The sequence below is a fragment of the Scylla paramamosain genome, chromosome 8 (genome assembly GCF_035594125.1).
Source record: "Scylla paramamosain isolate STU-SP2022 chromosome 8, ASM3559412v1, whole genome shotgun sequence".
Classification (NCBI taxonomy): domain Eukaryota; kingdom Metazoa; phylum Arthropoda; class Malacostraca; order Decapoda; family Portunidae; genus Scylla; species Scylla paramamosain.
In genome coordinates this window covers 4,246,437-4,259,676 of record NC_087158.1, presented here as the reverse complement: position 1 = coordinate 4,259,676, position 13,240 = coordinate 4,246,437, and the positions used below count along the sequence as shown (strand labels likewise).

The following is a 13,240-nucleotide window of genomic DNA, read 5'->3' as shown; positions in this document are numbered from 1 at the left end:
TGGTAGGAAGGAGGTATAGAAAGCAATAGTAAAAATGATAACAGAAGAGTACTCAGGAAGTTGTATGCTGTGCTCCTGGATCCAGAGAAAGCTTATGACACAGTTGATAAGGAACCCCTTTGGGATCTGAGTCTGCTACTATTGGCTAATAATACAGCTTTGGTGGGTGAGGTTTTAATAGGAGAAGAAAGTCACTTTAAAGATGAACAGATAGTGTGAAACAGTATATTTGTGAGATAGGGTGAAGCAGTGTATTTGTGAAAGAGGTGCATGTTGAGGCAGAGCACTCAAATAATCTAAGAGGGAGTATTAAGATAAGAGGTGGAGACTTTTCTGCTTTGGCCATCTCCCTAAGGGATGACCTTAGAGGAGACAAGAAATCAGAGTTAAATGACCTCTTCTGACACTGGGATACTAAAGATTTTATAGGATAGAATTGCCTCTTTTATTTTATTTATATATATATATATATATATATATATATATATATATATATATATATATATATATATATATATATATATATATATATATATATATATATATATATATATATATATATATATATATATATATATATATATATATATATATATATATATATATATATATTTTCATCAGCCACCAGAGAATATTTGTCCTGTGTTGAGTGTGCCATCACAGTAAAATAGCCTCCTAAGTATTGCCGAGGATAGATTGACTGCTGCTTCTGATGGCCATAGTCTTGCCAAGGTTTTGAGTATCAAGCAACTTTCTGTAATTATTCAGTCACTCATGATTACCTATAGATTATTTTCAAGATTTCTATTAGTATGTTGTCACAATGTGTATTCCCATCTTTGTTTTATACATGTGTATAAATTTATTAGTGAAGCAATCAAGGGCAACCAACATCCCCTTAGACCCGAGTGATTACTTTGTGATCAGTAACTTCTGAAATTCATATTACCATGCTTTCTCTGCCAGAGGTTGATGTCCAGCCATTCCATCTCATTGCTAACCTTTACTTAGATTAATTTTGCAGTATTTCTATGTCACTCCTTTTCAGGGCATTACTTGAGTTTTAGGTTTATTTCAGATTGTGAATTAATTTATTTATTAATTTATTTTATTTGAAAATAATTTTTAACTTATTGATATACTTAGATTTTTTTTTTTCAGATTGGAATGAAAATGAAAATCCTTCAAAGCTTGGTATGGGTGGGGACCCTCTTTCTGTGTGTCACCCTCTGTTTCACCCTGGTAAGTCATAATCATCTTTGTTTCTCACTCCATTTCTCATACCTTTCAGTGTCTGCAAGACAACTGTTTTCCTAGAGTCTGCATAGCTTCATCATTGGGTGGATTATAATTTAGATGATTATTAGATAGATAGAGGAGGATGTAAATCACCTGTCAGTTGAGTATAAGAAATCATTCCTGCCTGTGATGGCCATGAAAAGAAGAAAAAAACATGAAGGGGAAGTTCTGGTGCTTTTCCCTATTCTCTAAACAGTACATGATTCATTATATTGTATTGTGTTCAGAGTATACAAAAATAACTTTTGTATGCTCTCTAGTTAACTTGAAAACAACTGTTAGAAGTTGCTTGGTTTGCTTTTTAATGCATTGGTCCCTTGATTGCCCATTCTGCCATATCCTAGATACTGAAAACTATGGAAAATATGGAAAAAAATGAAATTTGCATAAACTACCAGTTTCACTTAGACATTTTTTACATACTGTGGATGCTTGACAGATTTACATTGCTTATCATGCTTTTTTTTTTCCATACAGTATTATTTTATTGTAAACTTGTTTATAAAATGGTAAAATTTTTCCTTATTTATATACACAATATGTATATATATATATATATATATATATATATATATATATATATATATATATATATATATATATATATATATATATATATATATATATACTTATTTATCTATTTATATATATTTTTTGTCTACATTTATTGATCCAGATCTTTTTGAACAACTTTCACCCTTTTAGTCTGAAAAAATGAAAACCAACGATATTTTTTGTTCATTATTGTTGAATTCTTACAAAACTAAACTTTTACTCTAATAAATGTTCCCTGACCATCAAGGATACAGAGAAAGACAACACAAACAGAGACCCAACAAGCAACTTAGGAAGTGCTCCTGAAGGAAGGTCCACAGATAAAGAAGAGAGACAAGCTGACACAAATGACTATGAGAACAGTAAAAGTGACCACAGGACCATAGATGTCACAGATGTAGAGGACAGCCAGAATCTTGCAGATATTGTTGAGGAAAGTCAAGGAAGCAGTGGGGAAACCACAACAGAAGAAAGTCATTATAGCACAGAGAATGACAAAACCTTGGAGACCCTTGGTGATGGAGACAATACAGAGGAGAGCCAGAGCAGCAGCACAGGTCACATCATCATAGTGGAAGCAGAGAGCCAGTCAGGAGTGAGTGGTGCAGATGTGGATAGCAAGTGGGAGAGCAAAGAGGAGAAATTTACTGAAGAAGGTCAGGCCAAGCCAATGCCCTCCCCTGGGGAAATACAAGGTGAGTTGGCAAAATATACTCATCAGTCATCACAGTTCCTGCACAATTCTGTCTCACCTCCTACTGAAAGTCTAGTTTCTCTTACTGTTTTCTTATAGTATTGCAACTATTCTCTTTCTTAGCATTTGTGTATCCATATGTCATTTAATATAATTTTACAATGATTTAAAGTGTTATTGGTTATGCATCTCATAAGGATTATATTACCATCACATTTTCTTTTGTCTTATTATATTGGTATACATTACCAAAATCTAAGATCTCATCTGGAAATGAAAATGAAGAAAATGAAAACTAGTGGGCAGGTTTGTTACACTGCCTCTTTATACTCATGTATAGCTTTGTGTAAATGAAATATAATGCATTTTCCTTCTATCATCCAAATTTGAATGGGGTTTGCCTTATCTTGGGCATTATTTATCAAGATCATAGATTGTTGAAGATTTTTTTTTTTCACATCATATATACTTTGTTGTTTATTACACTTTAACATATAATCTAATTTAGTCTTTTCTGATGCCTCTTACTTAAAACTCCGTCAAGGAAGTGGCCACCACTGAAGACAACTTATTTACATCTACCCATCCTCTCTTCTACTCTCTGTCCCTCTCTATTTCCTATTCTTTGTTCAAGTATTTCAATACTGTCCTTACATTTTAATTCATTACTTTTTCCTTTCACCAATAACAGCCATTCCATTTTTGTATATGGTTCTTGTAATTTTGTTGTATATCATTCTTGTAGTTTGTTCTTCCTACAGTCCTGAAGTGCCTAGACCACTAGAAATCATTGTGTTAGTGTCGCTTCCATTGCTACATAATTCATTCCTTAACCCTTAATAGATATACCAGATCTTCCATGCATTCTTTTCTAAATTAGTACCATACATATATACATGTTCATATCATAGCATTGTATTAAATGTAGGTTAGCATTTATTATCAATGATGTAAAATGACTGTTTGAGCTTAGTTTAGCGTGGCCTCTGAGTCATTTTCTTCTTTTTCATTCCCAGGGAGGGATTTGTATGAAGCAGCCATGACCCTCCTCAATGAAACCAAACAAGACAGCACTCAGGCATACACTTTGCTACAATCTGCAGCTGAACTTGGTCATCCCCTTGCCCTTCAGAAGGTGGCATGGGCCCATCTTTTGGGCAACCACCTTTCCCCCAATGTCAGCAGAGCATCTGAGATCTTTGAGAAGCTAGCCATGGCAGGTCATGCTGATGCCCAGATGGTAGGTAACTTTACTGTTTTAAACTTTTTTAGTGTTCAGTTTTTAGCCTATTTTTTATACTGTAGGTACAATTTGAAAAGGAAAATTTAGTGTCAGTGTAGGAAAAAAAGAGTTTACATGAGATTATATGCAAACTTGCCTTTCAGATAAAATCTTGAAATTGCTCCTTTTTTTTTCTTTTTGTACAGGGCCTTGGCTTCATGTTTGCCACTGGCATTGGTAAAAACTCTAGTCAGGCCAAAGCTCTGGTTCACTACACGTTTGGGGCTCTAGGGGGTAGCCAGCTTGCCCAAATGGCTTTAGCCTATCGATACTGGTCTGGAATCAGTGTGGCTTCCAACTGTGAAACTGCTCTCACTTACTACCGGAAAGTCTCTCACACAGGTAGGTGCTGCCAAGGTAAAAACTGATTATATTTATATATATATATATATATATATATATATATATATATATATATATATATATATATATATATATATATATATATATATATATATATATATATATATATATTCCTTCTTGTGAGTGAAGCACTGGAGGGTGTGTGGCAGGCATGGGAGGGTAAGTTTCCATTATTGGTGACCAGAGAGGAAGTGATCTTGGTCACCTGCCTCCACCTGACTATATATAGTGGTGCATAGCTCTGGCTGGTCACTGTGGCAGTGTTGGAAAGCAGCATTGTCAGATGTCATGGTATACACACCAAAATTATTATTATTGGAGAGTGTACTCATAATCAGTTCAGAAATAGGAGAGGGAAGTATTAGGATGAATCTCAAGTCATGGGTAATAAGTAAATAAAAAAAAATTCAAATCCAATATAGCTACCTGGATCAGACTTTATGTCTGCCATTACAGGGCACTGGTAAACCCATGTGCTCCATTTCCTTAAGTCCACCAGGCAAACCTCTCTCTGGCAACTGACCAAACCTTTGTCTAATGTACATGTCCATCTTAATACCTCAGTTTTCATTACTTCATTTGATGTCTGCTTGTCCTCTGAAAAATTCTAAATGCATTAGCCAGGCAAATGTTATATTATGGTAATTTTTGAGTAATATTTATAATGTTTTTGTAAATGTATACTTGTGTGATTCTCATTGCTTTGACAATTTTAAGTAGTTCTCACAACTACAGTAAAATCCCTCTTATCCGGCATCAACGGGACCGCTGACATGCCGGATACTTGAATAGAAGTGAAATTATGTCCACAATCACCACCCTACACTCATGCATCTTACCATAACAAAGATCAGCTGATCTTAATCACCAACTGATCTGATCAGCTGGTGTAAGCACAACACGCTTCCTCTTTTCTACAACTTTAGGCATGATGAAGGCGTCAGGCAATAAACAGTGCACACGTGGGACTGAGTCACTGAGTAAACACAGTGCAGTGGGCCGCGGATGGCACGAAGCGGTGCGCTCTGGTGGCGAGGGGACAAAGTATGTCTCGCGCGGGAATTTTAATTGATTTTATGAGTACACATTGATTTTTTATTGATTTTAAGGCTCGGGGAAAAATGTGCCGGATACTTGAAGCTACCGGATACACTTCATTATGGTGAAAGAGTTGTTGTGGAGGATGGCAGACTGATGTGGTTTGGCTGTATAAAGAGAAGGGTAGAGGCATACATGGGAAGAAGAGTGATGGAGGTGGAGGTGCAGTGCAAGAGAAAAGGAAGGCCAAAGCAGGGATGATTGGACTATATGAGGAAGGACATGAGAGAACAACTGTCAAATGACTGCATATGACTAGGCTTGGTGGAGAATAGCTGTTTAAAATATTGAGCCCACATAGATGCTGGAAAGGATGTTGAGAGAAGTAGTTCTGATAGAGGATGACAATGATGGGGACATCATTCATTCACCTTATCCAACTCCCCCATTTGTAAGCTACCTACTTGAATGAATAATATCTTCCTGTATTTCTAGAAAGGTGGTAGGTATTAAAATTATGATAGCTAATGTCCAGCTGGAATTCATCAACCATGTTCAATTTTTGTTAACTAAGGTGAAGTATTTTCTAGCAATGAAGAAAGAATCAGGTGATATTTAGTTCATGAGAATAATTGAAGACAAGAAATTGTTTGAAATTTTAACCTGATATAATCATTGATTGAAGAATTCTTGATGGTTGTAATGCTAAACTGCCTCACTCTATTATGTATGTGACAACAAAATTAACATCACTCTGAGTAATTAACCAAGTAATTTTTTCACATTCAGTGGCAGATGAGGTGTCATTGAATGGGAACTGGGTTGTGCAGAGAGTGAGGCTGCTGGATGAAGTGGACAATCCTGGCTCAACTTCAGCTCTGCTAGATGATGACCTCATACAGTACTATCAGTTCCTGGCTAAGAAAGGAGATGTCCAGGCTCAGGTATTCCGGTTCAAGGATCTCTTGAGTCTTGTGAATGCATATGAATAAGTTATGTGAAAGGTTCAAGAAATATGTGAGGGCTGAATTATAACCATTCCACCAGAAAGAGTTCTTAGAAAGAATTAATGAAGCATGTGTATCACAGAGTTAGGAAGAGTTTCATTACAAAGTGAGATAGAAAGAGAAATGACAGGCCAAGCCATCACAGTGCATTGAGTAAGCATTGGAATGGGAGAAAGATAAGAGACTTTTCTGCCATGACCATCCTCTTGTGGAAAGTCCCCAGAGGGGGAGGGAGACACCACTGATATACAAAATAATGTTCTGAGTATCATGGGTAAGGTTCTCTCTCTCTCTCTCTCTCTCTCTCTCTCTCTCTCTCTCTCTCTCTCTCTCTCTCTCTCTCTCTCTCTCTCTCTCTCTCTCTCTCTCTCTCTCTCTCTCTCTCTCTCTCTCTCTCTCTCTCTCTCTCTCTCTCTCTCTACATTAGGATATGTAATGAAATAATGAGGGAGACCAAAGAGGACCTGTGGGTGAGAGGGGAATGTGATGGATTCAGAAAGCATAGTGATTGTGTTCATTACATCTTTTGATGAGATGTGTTGTGAACATAGCTAGGCACCACAAACACAAATTTGCAAGTTGCCTCATATTTGCTTAGTTGTATTTGGTTGTCTAAAGGCCATTATGGATTGTAGATAACTCATTCCTTAGGAGTGGGCCACTCGATTGCACTTCTGCAGTTTGAGAGGAATTTGCATGCATTGTAGAAAATCTCTTTAGAATTGTTGAAAATCAGTAACAATGAAGTTTCACATGGGCAGTGTGTAATAAGAAAAGACACATTAAGATTGCACATAGTAGGAGGAACTGTTGCGCTTTTGTTGCAGATAATAATCATACTGAGCAAGGATGAGTGGGAGCAGCAGGAGATTTGAATGAATTTGAAAACTTCTGTAAGAAATGTAATTTGAAGGTGCATCAAAATAAAAAGTAAGATATTGTTATTTAAAGGAACCTCAAATACTGAGTGCAGATTCAGGTTAAATGACCAGGAAAAGAGAGTATGAGAACATATAAGTATTTTGGAAGGATGGTGAAATATACAGAGAGTGAGAGAGGGCACCCAATAATAGAAGAGAGCAGAAAGAGGACATATGAGGTGTATAGTGTAAAAGGAGCAACCTAATGTAATGGGATTGGACAGTGCTGAGTTTTGGCAGCATCTGGTAACTGAATTCCATCTGGATTATGTGGTGGAGCAAGCTGTCGAAAAGCCAACCTTATAGTGGGTGATTCATAAGCCTAAAGTTGCATGATTTTTCTGTCAAAGTTGGTCGACAGAGGTTCTGTAGACCATGGTGGTTCCTGTAAAAGAGACTTGTAGTTTAGCCAAAGGAGTGGTCATTCCCTACTCACATCACTGTGACAGCATGCAGTCAGCTAGTGGGGGTGTGAGCTGGTACTTGGGAATCCCTTTCTTTTCAGTAGGCTTAACCTCCACCTCACATAAGCCCATGATGCAGATTGGTTTTAGTAGCATCACTCCCTTTTTTACACAGATTTAATACAGCCATAGACCTGCATAATGAATGACGATGACAATGATTCATTCATTGATGAACCCAGACCCAACAGGAAGCAAGCAAAGCATCCTGAACAGTGGCCATGGAATGTTGCAAAAGAGACGAGGAATTGTGGCCAGGAGTGCTAGAGCAAGTTTAAAAAGCAGCATGTCACTGCCAAGAGTATAGGCCTCCCTTGTAACTGTGGTTGTTTTGCCACAATGTTGTGTACTATTAAATACACAGTGCATTACTATAATGTGGTCTATAAACTATGCAGGAAAAGATATATAGTATACTGGGTGGTCTCTGAAAATGAGGTTTGGATTATTTTTCTTTTGCGTAGTCAAATGTTCCTTGGTAAAAGTCATCTTTAGTGAATAAAAACATCAAAACCAATCTGTAAATAACAATAATAAAAAAAAAAAGAGAATGCCCCCAAACTTGCAATATCTGAACGTGTAGCTTCAACAATCTTATGTTTTCACCTAGGAATGAAGGGTAATTATTCCTATCATGGTCACTTTTTATGTAGTCCATTGGGTTTTGTTTCAAGGTTTTTATTAACACAAAAACACTAAAATTCACCTGTGAATAGCAGAGTTACAGATAATTTTGAAAACTTCTTTAAACTTGATTTTATCAAAACTATGAAAATAGCAGGTTGCCTCCTCTACACTGTATGCCTCATAATTGTAAGGCAGTGAGAAGGAACTGAAGAGTTGATAGTGAAGTAAAAAATTCCTGTATGATAGCTTTGTGATTACAACTTTTAACTGGGGGATATGTTGTTTGGTAGATACAACCTAAAAACCAAGAGAGAGAGAGAGAGATGCAAGTTATCTGATGGGTGTATACAATGTTATACAAAAGTAAAGTAAAGAACATGGATTTATGTAAGCAGGATGGTGTTATTGAGAACGTTTTTTTATTCTTTTTTTATGAGAAAGGATACTGTAATATGGTTTGGTCTTCATTATGAGAGCAGATGATGAAAGATAGGTAAGAAAAGTGTACTATAGTTAAATGAGCAATGGAGGAGGAAGAGGAAGAGGAAGACTGGAATGAAGTGAATAAAGTGGGAAATGAGTGAATGATGATAGATATGCTCAGTAAGTCATAAGGGACAAGGTGGAATGAAGAATTGTTTGTGACCACATCATGGGATAATAAGGTGACAGCCAAAAAATGTTCATTGGTGTCTCATTAATAAAGTTTTATGTATGTTTTTAGGTTGGATTGGGTCAACTTCACTACCAAGGTGGTCGTGGTGTGGAACAAGACCACCAGCGTGCTCTCAATTACTTCATGCAGGCTGCTGAGGCAGGCAGTGCCAATGCCATGGCCTTTCTCGGAAAGGTGAGATTTGGGTATTTCATCTGACAAGATTACAAGTGAAAATAAAATTAGATATGATGGTATTGTACAAAGGTTTTTGCTCTTACAATGCTTTAAATAAAGGTATTGTTGTGGATCTGCTATATACACAAAAATTATTTAGTTACAGAAAATTTGCTGTTCATCATAAGAGCAAGTTTGTTAAAGAAAATGTTTGTGCAAAAGATAGAAAAAACTAGCACTGACTCATATAGTATGATTTTTAAATTGTTTCCTTGCAATATCTGTGTATGGACTCCTGATTATCTTTACCAGACAATATGAATGCTTAATTCAACCTTTCCTGGCTGGTCACATGGAACTTTTTTCTAGTCTTGTCCTAAATGAGTGGAATAGCATTCAAGAAGAAAGAAGAATGCATGAATACATTCAAACTTTTATACATCCCATTACAGTTTGAAATATTTAATTATCTTTTTCATAACCTTTAGATGCAAGAGGGATTTTTGTGGGATAAGGGAGTGGGGTTGTGCATGGTATGGATGCATAAAGAATAGTTGTGAATATACAGATAGTGATGCAGGCTGAAAGGGTTTGGTGGGAAGACAGTGGGAAGTTGCCTACATGTGGCCCATTTAGCTGATCAGATGTTTGGTAGGAATGAGCCAGTTATGGCACAGCATGGATAAACCATTACAGCTGTCATACCATAATGGTAGGAGACCTAGGTATGCTTTGCACCTGAGGATTAGTCTTCACCCAACAGAGGTTGAGATGTGAGAGAATACAGTTAAAAATCTTTTATCCAAAATTCAAAAATCCAAAATCCTCCTAAATCTGAAAGTTTTTTAATGGGTTCATGACATGTCATAAGTGGAAAATTCCAAAAAGTGGTGGAAAGATTTACTCTGCAAAAAAATTATGAATTGTGAACATGACAGCATGCCCGTAAACCATAGCTCCTATGCTCAATTTACTGCTATAGAAGTGTCAGAAACAGCAAATTATCACCCATGGCAACTCTGTTAGGCACAGTGGGAGATGTCTCTGACACTTCCCTGCCCATTCCCCCTTGCTGCAACCTTCTCATTTCATCACTCACATTTAATACTTCTTACTTTATAATGGGTCCCAGCAAGGTTAACAATGAAGAAAAGAGTGTTGTGATGGCATTTGTTCAAGAGGGGCTCAGTAATTGTCTGAGTGAAAGGAAGATAGGAAGATCAGAAGCAGTTGTCACACAGGTGGTAAAGTCCACGCTAGCACATGGAACAGCTGTCACTCCCTGTCACCTTGCAGCTCACAAGCCTCTTTTTACTGTGAGGAAGAGGGCACAGCAACTCAGTTTCTGTAAGGTGTACATCCCATCAACCTACTATTCCTTCCTTCTTCACCCAGAGCCTTTCTTTCTCTTGGGAGTGACAGCTATTCCCAGCGCCAGTACAGCCTTCACCACCTGTATCATGGCTGTCTCTGTTCTTCCTATCTTCCTTCCAGTCTCACAATTACTGAATCCCTCTCAAACAGACAATCAAAACACTTGTCATCAGGATCCATTATAATATAAGGAAAATTAAATGTGAGTGATAGAATGAGAAGGTTGTGGCAAGGTGGAAAAGGGCAGGGGAGCACAATCTAAAATCTAAATTCTCATTCTCTGTGATTCAAAAACTGAGTGTAGCTTCTTAAGTTGCCATGTGTGTCAATTTGCATGCATATGTGACAGTAGCATGTAAGTTGCCATGTGTGACAATTTGCTACTGTTTGATGCCTCCCATGGCTGTAAATCAAGCATCGAAGCTTTGCTCTGTGGGCACACTGTCATGTTTACACTTTGTCAATATTTTTTGCAGCCATTGTAAAACTGCACTCAGGATATATGTACAAGTTATATTATAAAATGTAAGTGGATATTGCATTTAGACTTGGAAGCCATTCCCAAGCTGTCCCATTTTACAAATTAATTAAAAATATTCTGAAAACTGGAAAAATACAAAATCCGCAACACTTCTGGTCCCAGAAATTTCAGATAAGGGATTCTCAACTGTACTTGCAAGTGACAGGGGTGCTATGTTGTGTATTCAAATATAAATGCAGACATTTTAGATTCCTACAAATACACACAGGTATTGTTGACTTGAATACAAATATGAATACAGTAAAACCTCCATAATTTGGCATTCTGTAAGCTGGAATTCTGCACAAATCAGCAAGGTAACAAAATATTAAATGAAATAAAGCCCAATAAGGTGATTTTTGCAAAATTTTTGTAAGTCAGCACTGTGTTAATTAAACTGAGTCAGGTCAGACCAGACCTGGCATAACCTACACAGTAATGATTACTGCTTATGATATGGCATTGTGCTAGGGAGGACTGCTGGTTCTGGTTCTGGTTCTTGCTGAAGGTTGGGAGGTTAAGCCTTTGCAGCAGCAACTCCCTGATGTGGTCTTGTTTACAGTTTCTTTTTGCAGTCTGATCTGGTCTTTTGTTTCTCAAGTCATTTTTTTTCTTTTTTTTTACAAAAATTAATATTTCTTTGGTTTCAATGACAGTTGCCAGAAAGCTCACCAATTATCTGATCTTCGTTTTCTATATACAGTCTTTGTAATTTATTCACTTGTCTCCTTTGGTCTTCATCTTTCTTACCCTTGTTATTAGTTAATTCCCTTTTTCTTGAAGCAAGTTGCTGCAGTAAACAAACCTTGTGTGGTTTTCATGAACCATGAAAGTTGTGAGGGAGAATAAATGGATTGTTTTAATGTAGATTGCTATGAATGAATGAGTAGACTATTTTGATGTAATTTCAGTTAATGGATAGAAGGACAAGCTTGAAAGTGTTAATATGTATCATTATTGTTTACAAAAGAGTAAAGACATTATCATATATATTGATGTATTTTATATCTTCTCAGATGTATCTTGAGGGTAGCTCTGTTGTGAAGCAGAGCAATGACACAGCACTCAAGTATTTTAGGAGAGCAGCAGAACAGAGTAATGCTGTGGGTCAGAGTGGACTGGGGCTTATGTACCTACATGGGCGAGGGGTGCCTCAGGACCACAAGCTGGCCCTCAAGTATTTCACCCTAGCAGCTGAGCAGGGCTGGGTGGATGGCCAACTCCAATTGGGCAACATGTATTTCAGTGAGTAACTCCTTCTCCACCAGTATTTGGATCAGAAATTTGCATGAATGTCTTGGAATGAAAACTTAAAAGTATCCAAAGAAGGATGGAGAGAATAATAGTTTACATAATATGGATAATATGAAAGTATACAGAGTTGGAGGCAGGTTGCTGGCAGGAGTGAACAGATTCCATGTGAATAACAGGGAGTATGTGAGAGTTCTTCCTTGTCAGAATAGGTTTGTTTGAGGGTTGTATAATGTCACCGTCATTGTTCAACTTGTACATGGATAGCATAGTAAAGAAAGTGAATACGAGGGTTTTAGGCTTAAGTTTGATCAGTGGGGAAGAAAGCATATGGGATATGAGTCAGCTACACTCTGCTGATAATACAACTCTGATGGCTGAAGTTTGGGAGGAGGAAGCTGAAAGTGAATGTTGGTAAAAGTAAAGTAATGAAATGCTTGAGAGAAACAGGTGGTGAAAGGATGGATGTAAGATTGAATGGAGAACAGCTGGAAGAGGTGGATTGTTTTAAGTATTTGGGAATAGCAGTTACAGTAGGCAGAAGACTTGGTACAGGTAAAGTGCTGAGTGAAAGAAGTAGGAAAAGTACTTGGTGGACTGAGAAAGATCTTTAGACATAGGACACAAGATGTGAGTGCAAAGAGAAAGTTATATGAGGGGGTAGTGTTGTCTATAATGTTGTATGGTGCTGAAACATGAAACATAGGAGTAGTGGACAAGAAACAGTTGAATACAGTGGAAACAAAGTGTTTTAGGAGTATGTGTGGAGTAACATGGAAGGTCAGTGTGTTAAGATGGTATGGGCATGTGGTGAGAGTGGTGTACAGAAAATTAGTAAAAAGGATAATAAAGTCATATATGCAATGAAAAGTTAAGAGGAAGGCCACACCTGGATTGGATGAACTGTGTGAAGAGAGAACTGAATGATGCAATCTTGTTGATACTTGGGACAGAATGTGGGCATGTTTGGCATGTCCCATTGGCATAGGGATCCTGTTAGGATGTTAGAGAATA

The 13,240-nt window shown here is 37.2% G+C and overlaps 1 protein-coding gene across 4 annotated transcripts in view; it reads left to right on the top strand.

The window, feature by feature from the left end:
* Positions 1–13,240, top strand: part of LOC135102726 (protein sel-1 homolog 1-like) — a 39,678-nt gene that overhangs the window by 5,695 nt on the left and 20,743 nt on the right. For all 4 annotated transcript variants that reach the window (XM_064008228.1, XM_064008227.1, XM_064008226.1 and 1 more), the window contains 7 exons: positions 1,162–1,242; positions 2,102–2,549; positions 3,565–3,788; positions 3,977–4,172; positions 6,021–6,175; positions 8,974–9,099; positions 11,992–12,220. In XM_064008228.1, coding sequence (XP_063864298.1) covers positions 1,168–1,242; positions 2,102–2,549; positions 3,565–3,788; positions 3,977–4,172; positions 6,021–6,175; positions 8,974–9,099; positions 11,992–12,220 — 1,453 coding nt within the window. In that variant the 5' untranslated portion in view covers positions 1,162–1,167. The remainder of the gene's footprint in view (positions 1–1,161; positions 1,243–2,101; positions 2,550–3,564; positions 3,789–3,976; positions 4,173–6,020; positions 6,176–8,973; positions 9,100–11,991; positions 12,221–13,240) is intronic.